Source organism: Elephas maximus, chromosome 6 (genome assembly GCF_024166365.1).
Source record: "Elephas maximus indicus isolate mEleMax1 chromosome 6, mEleMax1 primary haplotype, whole genome shotgun sequence".
Classification (NCBI taxonomy): domain Eukaryota; kingdom Metazoa; phylum Chordata; class Mammalia; order Proboscidea; family Elephantidae; genus Elephas; species Elephas maximus.
Window position 1 is genome coordinate 74,249,456 of NC_064824.1, and position 17,764 is coordinate 74,267,219.

A 17,764-nucleotide genomic window follows, 5' to 3' on the forward strand; every position below is an offset into this window, starting at 1 on the left:
ACTTTCAAGGCTTAAAATTGTTTTCTATGAAATTTGCATCCATAGGCAGAATTTCTTATTGTCTTCTAAGAAATTATTTTTTAAGCTATTAGGGAAATCAAAGAAGAGCTCGCTGCCTTGCAGGACTTACAACCACCTTTCTTAACTGACTAAATATTAAGTAGATGAATTGTCAGGCTGTTTAGATTCAGACCGGTTTTCCCTCCTCTTCCTACCATAAATGATAATAAAAATACATAATGCATCATGGCTCCAGGCATCTTCCAGCGCGGTGTGCTACCGCAGAAGTATCTGCTGAGTCTGCGGGTGCCTGCAAGGCCCCAAGTGCCATCTGTGGCTTAGGGTTTCATGGATTAGACTTTAAACGGTATCTAGCCGGGCTGACAAGAGCTTCCTCTCACACTCAGCCTCCAAGCAAGTGCAGGGTCGGAGGCTCCCTCTCCAGGCAGCCGCAGCCATCCCAAGGCCCCTGGGGGGGAACGCGTGGGCCAAATCTGGGGCTTTCTCTCAACCTGGCGGATGCCCACGGTTTGTGAAGATGGCTCAGACCCGTTCCTGCCGTTGGCGTGAGAGTCATGGGATGGGTACGCTGGGTCGCTGCAGGCCCGGTGTGGGAAGTGGCGAGTCCGGTAGGGCGCGTTCCGGCGCGAACGCGGGCGGGGCGCGCAGAGGGGGCCTCACAAAAGCGGCGCAGGGCGAGAGCCGGCGAGGCCTGCAGCACAGCCATTTAAAACTTCATAAATTATAAACAAGCCGCCTTGGCCTTCGCCATAAATCCCGCTCCTTTTGAGCCTGCAATTAGTGATAGGAAGCACCCGAGTCTAAACACAACCAAACGCCCTCGGAAGAGCGCAACTGCCCGAGGTTGCAGACCTTTATTTATTTGCCAGTGCCACCCTCTCCGCACTCGGTCTGCACACACAGCTGCCTCCTCCCCCGCCACCGCCGGCGGTACACACTCGGCTGGGTTCCCGCTCCGCGAGGGAAGGTCACAATAGCTGCTCTATCAGTGGAGGCGCCCGCCTCCTCCCTCCCGGGTCTTCGAGAAGCAGAGAAAATAAAGAGTGGGGGAGGGGAGTCTCGGCCAGCAATGGCGCCCAGGGCCCAGGCTCTCCTCCTGGGTGGACTTGGAGGGAAAAGGGCGGTTTGCAGTAAAAGGAAGCCTCTCCCCTAACCCGAATCTCTTCCCTAGGCCAGGTATGTGGGGACAAGGGGAGTGTCCTAGGCCTGGAGGCTGCTGGCCCCTCTGAAGGCCTTCCAGGAGCTGCGGCACCATTGTGTGTGCAGCTTCCCCTAGGACTCCCCGGCTGGGGAGGCCACACAAAGGCAGAGCTGGGCTGAAGCTGGCGGTGGGGAAGGGCCGGGCCTAGCCTCAGACACTAGTGTCTGGGAGGTCTACCTCATTTGCCTCAGAGGAGGAAATGGTTCTCTGGCTCGGGCTGAGCCCACCTCTGCTTTTTCCAATAGAGACCACTTTAGGGCAGGTAGGTTTCAGGGAGGTGCAGCGTCCTGAGGCCTGGAGAAAGGGGTTAGGGCCAGGAGCTCAGGTCTGTGGATGAAGGTGGCAGTCGTTTGGGTGCCCCTGGTTGTTCTGTCCAGGTTAGTAAATGTGAATTAAGGTCCCTAGGATAGAGGTGAGGCAGCCTAGTTGCTATTTTGCAGCTGCACAATGGGTGGGAGTGGGGAAAGACACTTTGGCAGAAAAAGAGTTTGCCAGTTGCAACCAGGAGCACAGGAACCAGCCTCCAGTCCAGTGACCCAACTGGGCTAGCCAGAAGGAATGGGGAAGGTGCAGAGGAAAGGTCTGGAGAACAGTCCTGGCCCCTGGAAAGGAGGGAAGAAAGGGCAATTAAGTACAGATTCTGCCTCTTGGCTTTCAAACCTCAGCCTCATCCAGGGCCCTGACAGAGAAAAATCCACTCCTGATGGAATCATTAAGTTAACCATCCATTTGTACCATTTTTTGGTACAGGCTTTCAAATGAGAGTGAGGGAGAGAATAGAGAGCCAGTACATTCCCCTTGGTGCAGCCCCAAGCCTAGTCCATATCAGAGATACATCAGCCAAATCAGTTTCTGAGGCCCCAGAGGCTGCTAACCTTGCCGAACAAGATTTTTCAAATTTCTATCTGTAAAAAAAAAAAAAAAACCTTCTATCTGTAGGGAGTATTAAAGATAGTGATTACCTATAGTAGCTACTTGTCCCTTCTCCCTCCCCCAGTCTGTACTAGCTGACTGACCCTTGAGTGAAGTACATCTTCTCAGCCAGCAGGCCTGGAGGCCAGGCTCTCCATCTGTTGAGGTTTTCATTAGGGAGGGTGAAGAGGATGTGTGTGGGTGTATGTGTGAATAACAAAGAAGTATCCCCAGGTTCTAATAAAAAGTGTTCCTCTGTTTGACCTGAGTGAGCCAGAAGCTTGTCTACACCTTCAGTATTCAAAGGACAGTCACAGGCCTGTTTTGACTTTATCCTGAGAATTAGCTGAAACTTCCTTCTGAAGTCAAGAATTGATTAATCCCAGTTACGGGTCTAGAAGGGTCCTCTTCATCTGGGAGTTCTTGTCATTACTTTGGTCCTTCTTTCAGAAACTGTAAGAATAAGAAGAACAGAAATTAGTGAAACTATTAAATAAAAAGGCCAGGAGAGGCAGAAGGCCCCAGGCCTCACAGGCCTGATTACTGCAACTACCCAGAGAAAATCTGGTTGGGGTCTCCGTAAGCACACCCATTCCTAGACACTTCAGGCACAGGGAGCTGAGATTGGGTCACCAGCCGAGCCCGTACTGCCCTTGAGAACTGGCTCACTCGGATCTCTCTTGCAGAAGGCCTGGATGGAGAGAAGAAGGATCATATACAGTAGATGAATCCTCTGCACTTACTGCACTGGTGGTGGTAGCGGAAGGTGACTGGAGAGGATCACCACAGAGGATGAAATCCTAGGTCTCACTGTTCCTTTGTCTCCTTCCCAAGATACAATTGACTATCTTTGGGGCCCAAGGTTAGTGCCAACTGAATCTATATACCTTGCCTAAGCCCATTCCTAACCATTTTCCTCAGGTCTCACACCCAGCCTGGTAAGGTAGAGAAGTACAAAGACAATCCAAAGGCCCACTTTCAGGCCAGGTCCAGCCAGAACCACAGTACACAAAAGGCTTCCATACATGAAGGAAGAGCTAAGGTAGATAGATGTCCATTTGCAATGGCAGAGGCAGGTGAAGGGTCCCCGGGAGATCTGCAAGGTAGGAGCTACTGAGTTATTTCCCTTGTCCTTGATCCTGGGGCAAAATATCTTGACTGGTCTTATAGCTATTCTGGATCATTTTCTGGAAGAATAATATCTGGAAAATCACAGAAGTAGGATTTTAACATTAGTAAGGGCCCAAGGAGGTGGAGACCCCAATTTAAATCTGGATTCATACAGATCTCTGGTACAGATGAAAAGCATTTCCTCCCCTGGAAACAGAGCTAAAACCAGGCCAAGAGGACCTGTCCAGCTAGGGACTTTACGAAGGAGAGGAGAATGGCGCCCCTGACTTGCGAGGACACACATTTGATAGCTCTATTGTTCAAAATGATGCTCTACAAACCTCCCCCATACTCTTCCGCCAGGGCTGAGCGCGAAAACTGGGATGGTTGAGCTGAGCTCGAGGCTGTGGCGGCCAGCAGACCTGGTACCAGCCTCCCTCACCTCCGTCACCAGTCCCTTGGGGGAGCCACGAAGCCAGCCCCACCACCTGCAGAGAACACACAAAAGAAGCTCCCACCCATCCTCGGATCTTGGGACACTCTGGGGAGTGGGCTGGCGTGGATCCACAGTCTGAGTCCTCCTCCAGCCCCCCGTGGTGAACAATAGCCGTCACATCCCCAGGGCAGCGCACCGCACAAAGGCCCGCTCTGATGCGTGGCCATGTGATGCGCACTCGCTCTGCGCTTTCCTTTGCCACAGAGCGCAGTGCTGAGCGCCGGAGCAGGGAGGCTGCGGGTGGGGGTGGGTGAGTGTTCCTGAATCAACCTGAAACACTTCCTGAAAGACAAACGGTGAGTTAATCACCCTACCGGCTGGCGGCTGCGTCCCCTTCTCGCCCCATGAGGAGGCCTGAGGAGGGGGCTGGGTGGAGGATTTCTCTGTGTGTGTCTAGGCTGGGGGGTGGGAGAGGTTGGTCCTATTAAGAGTTCATCAATCACCCGGTGTGCACTTTTCACTGGACATTGGTTCCTCCTACTTCAGAGCAAGTCTGGGCCAGCTGGGATCCGACCAGAAACCGCAAGCTGAGGCGGTGCAGACACGGAGGGTGAGTGTAACCGATGGCGCGACCTGCTGCCCCACGCCCTTGCGGAGAAGCAGCTCAGCCAGGTTGCACTCTGCAGCGCGATGCCTAAGGGAAGGGCCGCCCAGGCACCTCCTCAACACTGGCGGCCAGCACTGTTGCCCACCAGCCCCGTCCCTGGACTACTCAGGTGGCGCAGAGCCCTCCCAAAATGCCTATGCCCCATGCCGCCCCTTGCTAGTGACCCTGTATCTCCCCTCTCCCCCAATACACACACCCCTACTTACCCTAGTGACAACATTAAACGCTGCTCCAGCCTCTGAGAAGGATGAATCCATCTCTGAAGGCAGGGCAAGGAAAACCCAACGGGTCAAAAGGTTCGTGCAAACACTGTTTTATTTAAAAGTTTTAAAAAGATGTCCTGAAGGACTAGAATTCAGGGAAGAGTCTGAACCTGTTTAGTTTCCATATTTACCTGCAAGAGGATTTGTGTGGGAGGAAGCTGGATAAGTCCGCTGTTGAACTTGGAAGTAAACCTGAGTGCTATTTAAAACAATAAATGATATACCTCTCCTCTATCTTTCTGATGTGAGGGAAAGACTCAAGTATTTTTACTTCAGCTCTTTTGGGTTCATTTTAGAAACATCGTAAAGGAATAAACTGCAAGTTTCTGGGGGCAAGAGGGTTTGGGTGGTGGTGGCAGTGAAGCATTTAATAATCCCTCTGGAGTGGTACATGCTTTCTCTTTGTAAATTCTAAGACAGTGCTGGCCTAGCTCCCCTTTACCCTTTTGCTGGGTGACATCTGCTGAAGTTAAATAAGTGGGTTGCCTCAGCCCACAGGAAGGAGCTCCTGAAGGGCAGAAAGTCTTCCCAGCTTTGTTCCACCCCCACCTCCAAGCCCTCTTCTCTCTCCTCATCCTCTAGGGTGGAAATTACTTGCCATGGAGATATACACTGAGGCATTAAGCCTCATACAGTCTCCTGAACTCACTGGGTAATTACAATACTGGTAACTGCTGTCCTTGGTTCAGTCTGTCCCTCCTTCCTTTTCTTCCACCAACATCTACTGAATAGCTCCTATGTGCATTGTGCTGGGCTCTGGGATACAAAGATGAGTCACTAATGGTTTGTGACCTTCAGTCTAGTGTGGGAAAGAAGTAATTTATCCTAAAACATTGTGACAAATGTTATAACAGTGGTGTGGCCAAATATTCCTGGAACAAAGAAAAGGAGCCACCAAGTACTACAGTATCAAGAAAGGCTTCTAGAGGAAGTGAATTGGGGTCCCTTAAGTATAGGAGTTTTTCAGGCCAAGGAGGGAAGGGCATACCAGGCAGAGGGAGCAGCACATGTAGAGCAGGGAAGGAAGAAAGAACAAGGTCTGGAGTTGGCAAGAGGAGTATAGTTTGTAGTTGAGCATCCTGGATAGAAAGAGAGGTTGCACAGGACCCATATTAAGAAGTCTGGACTTACTCTGTAGGCAATGGGGAGTCATTAAAGATTTTAAGCTGGGATGTGAGGTTACCTATTTGGAAATGTAATGCTTGGGGGGAAAAAAAAAGTGGCTGCTGCAAGAGAAATTAACATATAAGGTCAAGGAGACATTTAGGAAGTAAAATGACAGGCCTTGGTTTGGTTTGTTTTTTGGGTTTTAGTGATCAGCTGGATGAGTGAAAGAGGAGTTGTGGATGTTAGTTCCTAGGTTTCTATCCTGAGGGCCCGAGTGAGTGGTCAGGCCATTCATCAAAATGAATACAGGAGAGGAAAGACTTTGCAGGGGAATCTGATGAGTTCAGTTTCAAGTCTAAATTTTATAGCTCTGCTTTGTTACTGATAAATTGTTTGATCCTAAGCAATTCACTTAATCTTTCTGAGCCTTGGTTTCATCATCAGTGAAGCAGTCAATAAAGATATTTACTTCATAGGTTTAGCATTAGAGCAGTGTGTGTGTGTTAGGTATTATTATCTTCACCAGGTCCATGTGTATGTCCTATAGAAAGCTAAGACCTAGAGAAAACATCCCCCCATACTTACCATGCTAACCACTACTTAAAACCCTGGGGGAGGCAGCAGTGAGATACAAATCTCAAGGAAATTAACAACAAAAACAACAACAACCTACTGCTTTCCAGATACAGGTGCTCAGTACAAGGTCAGATCAGATTGTTATTCAAAGCCCCTGTGCTCCCCCTTCCCAGGGGTACTCTCCAGGGGATTCATGCAAAAATGTGGAGAAGAGGCCTCTGAGCAGATGTCAAAAAGCTTCTGGGCTTTTTTATATCATGTGTCTTTCAGGGACTGCTTGTAGCCACTCATTCTCTTTCAACCTCCTTAAGCTCCTGTGTGGCACAGTGTAGTAGAGGAAAGAGAGTTGAACATCTGACGTTGGCCACTTACGTTGGATGTGACTACATCAAGTTGTTTAGCTGTTCTGTGTCAGTATTATCATTTGTAAAGTAAGATCATGAAATGATCAAATAAGATGGAGAATGTGACATTTTTGGTGATAAGGGTAAGTAAAAGATATTTTTCGCTTATCAGATAAGTTAAAAAAAACCTTTGCTGTCTCACTGAATTAGCAAGGATGTGAGGACAAAGGCACTCTCATTCACGTATTTGCCAGTAGAAGTGTAAACTGACTCGCTTCTATGAACAGCAATTTGGCAATATGTATAAAAATTGGCAATGCATATACACTTTGGCTTAGTATTTTACTTCTAAAACTTTTCCAATACGTAGAACTTTAAACATGTGTTTGTAATAGCTAAAGACTGAAAACAAGCTAGGTACCCATCTCAGTAAGGAACTGGCTAAATAAGTTGTGGTACATGTATACAGTAGAACACTATGAAGTTGCAAAAATAAGCCAAGAACTTCTGTATGCATTTATATGAAATGATATTCATGGTACAATAGGGCGAAAGCGTGATACAAAATGTGTCTAATATGCCACAATTTGTGTAAATAATGTGGGGGATATTTATATCGATTGAACTGTACAGGTATAAAGTATCTCTGGAAAGATATACAAAAACTAATAAAATTAGCTGCCTATGCAAAGGGGAAATGGGTGGGTGGGGACAAGGTGGAAGAAAGACTTTCTATTTTTATCCTTTTGTACCCTTTATATCTTGACCCATCTAAATTTAAATTACCTATTCAAAAAATCAAGGAGCCCCCCGCCAAAAAAAAATTGGTTAGTACAACTGTAACTGACCTTATTTGTACTTGCTCTATCCAGCTAATTTAATCTAGGGAAACTTCTTGTTTTGCCCCTCCGAAGCTCTAATGCTGATCAACCTCCAGATATTCTACTTCCAATTCCAATTGCAGGCAAAGGATATGGGATCCTTTATCCTTGCTTGGTGGTGGAGGAGGTGGGTACACAGGGGCATCTCTGCCCTCTCTTGCAAGGTGGGGCTACAGAAGTCTGGAGCAAGAGTTTAGCAAACAAATCTCAAAGGGAGGGCAGCAGGCCTCACAGTCAACCTCCCTCAAAGGGGCCAGACTGACTGCGTATCCTAGAAATAAAGATGCCTCCTGGAACATTGCCATGCTTGCTCTGGGTCAAGCCCACCACTGTGTGGAGGAGTGGCTGCCTTGTTCCTCCCTCTTTGTAGACCGGAAGGGTCAGGAGACCTGAGCTATAATCCTGGACATGAGCCTTTTTAACCTCTGCATAAAGCGACTCCCTTTAAAATGAGGGGTTTGATGTAGCTTATCTCTAAGGTACCTTCTAGTTTTGACATCTTATGCTGTGAAAGGTCAGCCTTTAGCTGGAGGAAGGGTTACAGTTTAAGCCAAGGGACATATACTCCTCTCTGGATCCCTTTGGCTCAAATGTTCATTCCAGACAACTCACATATGAAAGGAAAAGAGAGTTGGCTCCTCCTTCTTGAGACCACCATCCTGTGCCTTCCCTCATCCCACTGCCTTAGAGCCACTTCAAATTTGCTTTAGACAGACTTGAAGAAAAAAAACTCCCTTTCACTTCCTACCAACTGGCATCATCAAAGCCAAGCCTTTGGTCAGACTCACTAGACAATCAGGCTGGGTTTTCTGCCCTAAAGCTTGGGTTGCAGACAGCTGGGTGACTTCTCCCCCAAAAGAGGTTTACATTGCCAACCTTCCTTTTTGACCTCTTGGAGTTGTGATAGGACAATTACTTTTTACTAGAAGACCCTTCTAGTTTTGAGATAGGATTGTGAGAGCTGGGACATCCAGCCTGTAAAAAGTGGCCATTAAAGGGGGGTGGGGGGTAGGAGACAAGGGGACACTGTGAACCCAGCTGCATCAGATTTGTTGAAACTTTTGCATTAACAACAGAGAGGTGGGCAACACGGAAGTGGCAAGTACCAGAAGAAGTGAGCACGCTCTGCAAAGCACGTCTAATCAGCAAAACATGGGAAAATCCTACTGACCACTTCTTAAGGATATTTTCTGGATCTTCAGCCCAACTGGATTTAAGCTTGAACTTGACATTGACCTTTCTGTCCCTATTCTATATTCCAACAGCCTTCTGGAGGATTTTCAGGTACACTCGTGCTTCCAACTAGCCATGACCTCTCATTGTGCTAGTTCAGGGGCCCCTCCCAGAGAATCACGGCCATCCCCCTCTGGAGCTCCTAAAGCTGAAATTCTCAAAGTGTACTTCTGAAGAACCTTGCTTTAGAATCACTCAAAAGGCTTGTCAAGAATAAAGATTCCTCAGTCAGAACTACTGGATTAAAATCTCTAGGGGGTGGGCCAAAGAACCTGCATTTTAAAACCAGCTTCTATGGTGATTCCTGTCTATACTAAGTGGTTTTGGCAGCCAATATTAGTCATGATGAAGGTACTCTGTTCTGTCCATTCTTTAATTTCATCCAACAAACATTTGTTTTCTGACTAGTAGGGAAAATTGGTATTACCTACTGTGTGCCAGGCACCAACTTGGCACATGAGACTTTCATTCACAAAGCTCTCAGGGAAGGACTTAGCTCTCAAACAGGAAAACAAGACTTCCAACAGGTTTAGAATTGCAGTCATTAGGATCCCTTTCATCCCCATCCTCATTTTGGGATGACTGGAGATGTTGCAGGGAACTGTAAATCTGGTTTAAGAGAAAAAGACTCTCCCTTTTCTCCCAACAAACAAGAGACATTGTATGTGTTGGGGCTGTGGAATCAAGAGTTTACATATGCTCAAGTGTCTACACGGGGTAACAGGGTGGGGTTTGTGGAAGATGGCTGGAAGGGCCATGTTAGGAACAACTTCAAGCATGTAGGAGACCAGACTGCCACTCTCTGTCACTTCTGTGTGCAAAAAGCAGCCTGATTTTAGAAGAGGAGAGAAAGGTAATCATGGGGTGGGGAGGGCAGAGTGGGTAGTGGGTGGCTGCTGTGGTAAGCAGGATGGAAGAGATTTCAAAGCATTCCTACATCAAACACAACCTGGCAATCAGGACTCTCTGCTGTCACCTCCTGCTGAGAGACAGCTCATCGCATCAGGACCCAGCACAGCAAGTGACCCTCGGAAATTCATGGCTTGAACAAATAATAAAAGTAGTAGGGAAATCTTCCCATACCCCATGAAAATCTAAGAGATAAACTGTAAAAGTTACTTGAATTATCTTATATTCACATCTTTCTACAGCACTTCCCCCAATAACATCTTCTAGTCTCTCCTTAGAAAATGACAGATTCAGATCCTTCTAGAGTAGACTTACAGTACAGCTAAGCCCTGTGCCGGAACTAAATCCCTTGTTCCTTTGGTTGGAGAATTCCTTTTTCCCCAGCTGAGAGCTTCCCTAACAAAGTATTCTCACACAGTAGTTCCTTCAAAAATGTTTGCTGAATCTGAATCTGAGATGACCAGAGTATTGACTTCCAACCTGAGCAAGTCAAAAACCTCCGGAGAGAGGGCAACTCTGTGGCCCAGGGTGTGGGATAGACCAAGGACTTGGAGAGTCAGGGAGTGGAGAGAAGAATGAAAGGGAATGTAGTCTGTGTGCAACTGTTAGAGAACTGCTAACAAAGACTGAACAAAGATTGAGCCCTCCACTCATTCTTACCCACAGTTATGAATACAAAACAAAACAAAAATCTCATTCTTTGGAGCTAAAGCTCCAAAAATCTGCTCCAGGAAAATGGTATGGACAGCTCATGGGTGCAAAGTCAAGGCTTAATTGTGTCAAGAGTGACCCAGCCTTTTTGGCCCAAGTACTTAGTAGCAAAAAACATTGTTGCCATTAAGGTTGCCAAGGCACCTGGCTGCCTGATTTTCCCCAAAATCTTAGAGACAAAGCTCTTAATTTGATGGGTTTTGGTCAGACTCTCCAGACAATCAGGCTGGGTTTTCTGTCCTAAATCTTGGGTTGCAGACAGCTGGCTGTCTTCTCCCCAAAAAGAGGTTTACATTGCCAACCTTCCTTTTTGACCTCTTGGAGTTGTGCTAGGACAAATACCTTTTAATAGAAGACCCTTCTAGTTTTGAGATAGGATTGTGAGAGCTGGGACATCCAGCCGGTAAAAACTGGCCATTAAAGTGGGGGGCGGGGGGAGGATTTGTTGAAACTTTTGCATTAACAACACAGAGTTGGGCAGTGAAGAAATTCATCTACATTTTAAGCCTGCATAAGCTCTGAAGAGACCCTTCTAGGTACTTTCCTTACCAGGATACTAGAGAAGAGCATTTGTTTCTCCACTTTTAAAAACTATTTAGGACTTTTGTCATCTAACTGGCTACAGGACAAAACTGGAGTAGTAAAGTCAATGTCTAAGGGCTATTTTTAGCACAGCAGTCCCTCTCTCAATCAAATCCAACAACCCCAGGAACCCCTGAGCCCCTTCAGCTCTGTGCTAAAACTGAAGATTAGCTTGGTGTCCCAACTATGCTCCTCCTTTCCCTCATCTTGGCTCAACTTCTGCCTCACTGGCAGCCTACAATTTTGGTCTGGCTTTGTCTTTTCACAGGTCAAAATCCCTGCAAGGAACTGGTTCCCTGGATTGTGATGGTTCTTTTTTTCCGGACTTCCTTAGAGTGGAAGGCAAGGGCTCAACTGCTCTTTCGTAACAAATGGATCAGTAAAACAACAATAAAATCTCAGTCACCATAACTTACAGTCTGTAATAGATCAAGTTTTCAAGGGCATTTGAAGAAGCCAAGAGTTGACTCCTTAGTGTCCTCATTCACAGGGTTTTAAGAAGACACCCTCTTTCATTACTGCTGTGCTTAAATAACATTCATTTCTTTATTCTGTTATTTTCTTGTATTCTCAAAGAGGGAAACATTAAAAAAAAGTTCAAGGAAGTTGAAAAGTTTGTCAGTGTAAAACTGGTCTTTGTAACCCTTCTACTCTTCGTTTCCTGTGCCAATTGCACTTTTATTTCCCGTCTGTCTACACTCAGTAAACAAAACCATATTATCAAGGGAAAGACGTGAGCCCATTAACATTGTGAGCCCTCAGATTTCACTCGCGAGAGGCAACGCAGCACTTATCTGATGGAACAGAAGCTTTAATTGCTTCGAGGTACAAGCCCATCCAAACCTCTGAGATCTGACCCACCCCTGGGAAGCCTTTGCGTCCTCGAGCCAAGCGCCCCTGAGAAAGCATGGGCAGCACGGGTGCGTGTGCCAGCCTCCCTGATCAGAGAGCATGGGGGACACAACAACCGTTTGACCAAAAGAGATGATTATTTTGACAACCTAGTCAAAGGAGGAAAATCTGCTAAACCTCTCCACAAGGCAGAAACTTTACCTTCTGTCCAAATCAAAACCTGGCAATCCAACGCTCGCCCTCATTGTGCTGCCACAACTGGAAGGGGAAAGCTGAAGGGAATGCTGCAAGGTCACGTGAAAACCTAGTCAAAAACTGTGATAAATATTGCACCGACCGAGGTACACAGCATCTACAGCATAAAATTTAGTTCCATGAGTCAGGGGGAGAGGGAAAAAGGCGGAAAATGAAACATCTGCTCCAGGTTTAGGAGAAGGATAACACCAGTGCCAAGAACACTCAAAGCGCACAGGATTCAGAGAAAAAAGGGAAAGAAATAACTTTGGCTTCCCTGGAGAAGGTCTAGGAGCAAATCCTCACAGGCCAAACTCCAGGCTCCTTTTTAACCCGTTCCACACCGCGGCGCCCACAATCCGCAGTCTAGGGACTAGCCACCCAGGATCCTGGAGAACAAGCCCTCTCTCCCTCTATCCCCTCGCCCTCACCCTGAGGCCAGTTGTCCTGCCTCTTCCCCCCACGTCGCCCAATACTTACTGTCTAAGGAACAGGCGTCCAGCACTCTCGGCCCGGGCTTCTCCAGTCACTTCGTGGGTCGGGCCAGCTCCATCCGCGACTAGAGGGCACAGTTCGCGGCGGGGCAAGCGCCTGGAGCCGCGCGCCAGGCTGAACCGCGGCCGTGAGGGGCAGGCGCCCATTGGCTGGCCGGCTCCACGTGGCCGCCCCCGCCGCTATATTAGGCCACTGGCCACGTCCCGCTGGCTCGCCATGGCTCGGCGACGGCATCACCGGTGGGGGTGAAAGGTGGTGCGCACCCCAGTCCTCGCTTGCGTGCTCCGGAGGGCGGGCCCGAACCATGAGCTCCTACCTCGAGTCCGACTCGTGCAGCGGCGGGGGCGGCAGCGACGTGCTCAGCTTCGCGCCCAAGTTCTGCCGCGCCGACGCCCGGCCCGTGGCCCTGCAGCCCGCCTTTCCCCTGGGCGGCGGCGAGGGCGCCTTCGTTAGCTGCCTGCCCCTGACCGCGGCCGGGGCCCGACCCGCACCGTCGCCGCCCGCCGCGCCCGCGCAACCGCCTGCACCGCCCCCGACCGCGCCCCCGTACGCGCCGTGCACCCTGGAGGGCGCCTACGAGGCGGGCGCCACACCTGCGGCTGCGGCGGCGGGGGGCGCGGACTACGGCTTCCTGGGGTCGGGGTCGGTGTATGACTTCCCGTGCGCGCTCGGGCGGCCGGCGGACGACGGCGGGCCGCACGTCCACTACGCTACCTCGGCTGTCTTCTCGGGCGGCGGCGGCTCCTTCCTGCTCCGCGGCCAAGTGGATTATGCGGCTTTCGGCGAGCCTGGCCCCTTCCCGGCGTGTCTCAGAGAGCCAGCCGACGGCCACGCCGGGGCCTTCCAGACGGCGTCCCCGGCCCCCGGCGCCTATCCCAAGTCCGCCTCTCCGGCCTCTGGCCTCGCCGCAGCCTTCAGCACGTTCGAGTGGATGAAAGTGAAGAGGAACGCCCCTAAGAAAAGTAAGTACTTGGGTCTTGGACGGAGGCGCCTGAGGTTGGGGTAAGAGCCTCCCCCGCGGAATTGCGCTGGGAACGCGTTGCGTCAATCCGTCTTGACCACGGTTTGGGTTTTATGAAGGAAATGCGTTCAGAGGCGTTAGTAAAGCAGGCGAATTCCCTGGAGCGAGCCAGGCACTGAGAAAATTGCAGAAAGTATCTCCCCTTGGTGGAGAGTTTCCCCTCGCACAACCATAAAAGTTCATAGGAACCCAGGCGGGCTGCACCGTAACTTTGATTTTAACCCTAGCGTCACTGCCTGCCAGCGTTCTGTCTCCACGTCCTCTCGCCCTGCTGATGTCCTGTCTTTACGTTGCAGGCAAACTTCCCGAATTCGGAGCCGCCAGCCCCTCCAGCGCCATCCGCACGAATTTCAGCACCAAACAACTGACAGAACTGGAGAAGGAGTTTCATTTCAATAAGTACTTAACTCGAGCCCGACGCATCGAGATAGCCAATTCCTTGCAGCTGAATGACACCCAAGTCAAAATCTGGTTTCAGAACCGCAGAATGAAACAGAAGAAAAGGGAACGAGAAGGGCTTCTGGCCACAGCCACCCCTGTGGCCTCCCTCCAGCTTCCTCTCTCAGGAACGAGCCCCACCAAGGCAGGCAGGAACCCAGAAAGCCCTTCTCAAGCCCAAGAGCCTTCATGAGGTCCAGTCTTGAGGCTGATGGACCTCAGCCTGCGAAAGCTGAGCCCATCCCCACCGGTCTCTAAACTTACAGCTCAGTTTGTTTTGGTAGTGGGCTGGGCAGAAATTAATAGGGGTTTCACATGGGGAAAGAAGTATTTTATTTTGGCTTCTGAGTTCTAGCCTATGTGTGTACACATAATTAACTTGATGCCTTTTAAGCCACTCGTTTGTGAGTTGTGTCTTATCAGGGAGAAGGTGCCCAGCAGCCAGTCCAGCCCTGCTGCTGATTTGCCTAACTTAGTCATATGCATTTCTGTGGGTGAAGAGTGGTACAGCATTAGCGGCTGAACTCTGTCAACCTCCTGATATGTTCAGAAGAGCACCTGTCCAAAGTTTTTCTGTTTTTTATTTAAAGGATAAGGCTACTTGTATTCAGCTTCTTGAGATAACCAAAACTAGTTAGGAACTCCTTGATATAGCTAAGCTGCTTCGATGATGATCTTCACATTTGCACTCTAATTTTGTTTTTCCTATAAAAAGCAGTTTCTACCTCTCCATGTGCCTGAGTGAAGATACAATCGCTGTTTAGTTAGTAGCTGAACAAATTCACAGGGTGTGTAAAAATTAAAACCTGAACTACTCCTTGACCTCAGTTACCCAAACTTGAATGTAAATATTTACAGTATGTATATTTTTAAAAAAGATATGCTTGCAACAAACTTACTATGTGACATTTAATGTCATAGCATGTAGAGGATTTGAAGTTTTTTTTTGGTAATAAAAATTATAGAACCTGCTACACTCTGCTTTGCCATACACTCCTTTAAACTCGATTGTCTTCCTTAAAAGCTGATTCAGTTTCCCCTATCTGGAATGTCTTGATTCTGCTCTGGGAATTTATCTATGCTGATAACTTTGAAAAATGACATTTCTTACAGGCAGGCTGTCTATACAAACAGCAAATTAGGGACAATTATCTGAGTACTTTCAGGGAGGGAAAAAAAAAAAATACACTCCACCAAGTAGCCAAGTAACTAAGGAAGGGCTTTCCTTATCTTAAGTGCCCTAGTTTTATGGCGGGCATGTAGACTGTGCAGTAACTCAAGGGTTAGGTGCCCTCTGTGGGAATGTTGTAAAGCCAAGGAGACGCTACAGGGAGATCTTGGTTTTTTGTCTCCTATCCGCACAAAAGGAAGAGGAAAGGCGACCTGAAGACTTCGTTACTTGGTTGATGTTCTCTGAGAAAGGCAGCTGCACATCAAAAAGTTCACAACCACTGCATTCCCATTTTCAAAGTCAAGAATTACAAAGGAGGCTGGAAGAGGCCAGCAGTTAAGAGCCTTGTACTTCCTGTTACCGGGACTGAGCATCTGGCTGAGAGAAAGCATTGAGGGTGCCTTTTTGTTTCTAAAAATAAAACATTTTTAAATTCTTTTGAAAGTGGTAGAAGCACAAAACTTGAAAGTCGGCAAAAGGATATGTGGTAACCTCTTCTCTAACCTTGCTTCCACTACACGCCCCCCATCCTCATCCTTAGAGGCATCCATAGTACACCAGGCTTTTGTGAAACCTTCCAGAAATATTTAAAAAAATGCAATATTAGTATACAAACAAATGGATACTTGAGACAGTTGTCTGGGGAGATCATTTTCATCTCTTCTTAGCTTTATGCCGGCTCTCCTCCTACCCTAGGTATTCACACACATCCTTAAATTCTCTGTATACAAAGTGATTATGTAGTTGTCTTAGAAAATTTAAGTGGCACTGAAATTCCTGTCCTTTGCACCTAGCATTTGATGGAATTGAAGAAATAAAGTTATCTGCTCTAACAAATTTAGCTGATTAGGGGGAAAATAATACCACTTAAAAATCAGGTATGCCAATATTATTCTCATGTTTCACCATCTGCCCTTCAATAACTTGATGCTAATCAGATCTTGTTTGAAACAACAGCCTCCCTTCTGAGCTCTGTAGCTGTTTGAAAGGACTTGTGATCTGCTTGTTTACAGCCACCTCGGGGCTCCCCCTGCAGTGGTCTTTGACATGACAATGTTTCCTTTTTGATAAGCATTCAAATGTACACCTAAACAAAAAAATACCAACATGCTTGGTCATTTCCTTAATCTGCCACTCCTTTATCTGAGAAAATAAAGCTTGTCTTTTTGAAGCTAGTACCACCACTTAACAGCCCTGATGGATGTCTTCCTTGATGAAGGTGGCTATTATGACATAACATATAATGCTGTTCTATGATTCAGGCCAATATTAGCTATTTTTTGACCAACCCCAGGGATCTTTAAAAGCTTTCTTAATGCAGATTGCTATACAGCTATATTCAGTCTTAGGGGGAGTCCTGGCTGGAGATGAGTATGAAATAGGTGACCTCTGGAGGTCCTTTCCAGAAAAGGTAATGCTATAGAAACAATTCAACGACTTCTCCATTATTTTAGGCCTGTCTTTGGAAGAGAGAGGGATTTGGGTTCTAAGAAAGCAACAGTAGTCTCTAGGATTACAGAGAGAAGACTGTTATGCAGGAAAAGTGGATTTTGGACATCATTAAATACATCTTATCAGTGTAGGTACCTAGCCCATGTGGATCCTTTACAGACGTCCTCCTATTATTCAGAGCTTTGTGTTATTTTGAGCCAGATCTTCCATGAAGTATAAGGTTTACTATGCAAACTGTGAAACTGCTAAAACAATCCCATTCCTATTTTACAAGATTTCAATCTAAATGCGCTGATTCACCCCCTGGCGATCCATTAGAAGAATGAATACACAGTGGACAATTCTGGCTGTTGTGTAATTAACTATTCAGTGTTCCTTTGTCTTCACATAATGTCCATGTGTCTACTTTTCTGGACTCAGGATAGTTGGGAGTGAAATAGAAATAAAAAAGAAATAAAGCATTTAATAACGTAAAATTTCCACAAGATGAGTACTAATAAAGGACTTGCTGATGTAAAAACCTGAAGCAATGTTGCCTAGATTTTCAAAAGATTAATTGTGTATGGTTTATTCTTTCTCAGTCCTGTAGACTAGAAGAGGTTATGTCTGATGATCACATCATCAGAATGAAAGAGCAGGCTCAGGAGAGTTGCACAAGCTCTGAAGTTCTTAATTATTTCTTACGGACAAAAGAAATGTTCTACATTTGGTGAATATTGAATTTAAAAACCTCAGGATCTAATCAGGTTCAGAGAGATGTTTAGTCTGACCACAGACCTCTCAACAAGAAAAATGCCCATTGTTAAAACTTTATTTGTGGTTTTAAAGTGAAACCATAGTGGACATATCTCACAAATAATGATAAATGTTCATCTGAATAGAAATCAAGGTTTTCATAGTTTTGTCCTCTAGTATATTTCCAGGGCATGAACATGCAACAATATACAAAATCGTTCTATTTCAACACCTCATTTGTAATGGTTTATATTATACTTGTTATTCATCACAAAAATAAGTAGAAAATTTAACTAAATTCACTAACAGACCAAGAGGAAAGAAATCCTAAATATTGATATGAAAGGAAGGCCTATTACTTAGATTGTCAAGGTTTAAATGCTATTCCTTCTGCTTCTAATAACCTTATTGAT

General features: G+C 47.1%; 1 protein-coding gene and 2 long non-coding RNA genes across 3 annotated transcripts; 2 read left to right on the forward strand and 1 right to left on the reverse strand.

Moving 5' to 3' along the window:
* The first annotated feature begins 1,116 nt into the window (after positions 1-1,116).
* LOC126077830 (uncharacterized) lies at positions 1,117-4,030 on the forward strand. Its single transcript, XR_007517875.1, has 3 exons — positions 1,117-1,197; positions 2,821-2,996; positions 3,608-4,030. It is a non-coding gene; the product is annotated as an uncharacterized LOC126077830 (long non-coding RNA).
* On the reverse strand, positions 1,188-13,185 carry LOC126077829 (uncharacterized). The gene is made up of 3 exons (XR_007517874.1): positions 12,520-13,185; positions 2,399-2,587; positions 1,188-1,824 (listed from the first exon to the last, which is right to left on the reverse strand). It is a non-coding gene; the product is annotated as an uncharacterized LOC126077829 (long non-coding RNA).
* HOXD1 (homeobox D1) lies at positions 12,750-14,198 on the forward strand. Its single transcript, XM_049887511.1, has 2 exons — positions 12,750-13,496; positions 13,852-14,198. Exons 1-2 carry the CDS (start codon positions 12,839-12,841, stop codon positions 14,184-14,186), a joined length of 993 nt encoding a protein of 330 aa, XP_049743468.1. The 5' UTR covers positions 12,750-12,838; the 3' UTR covers positions 14,187-14,198.
* Positions 14,199-17,764: the final 3,566 nt, after the last annotated feature.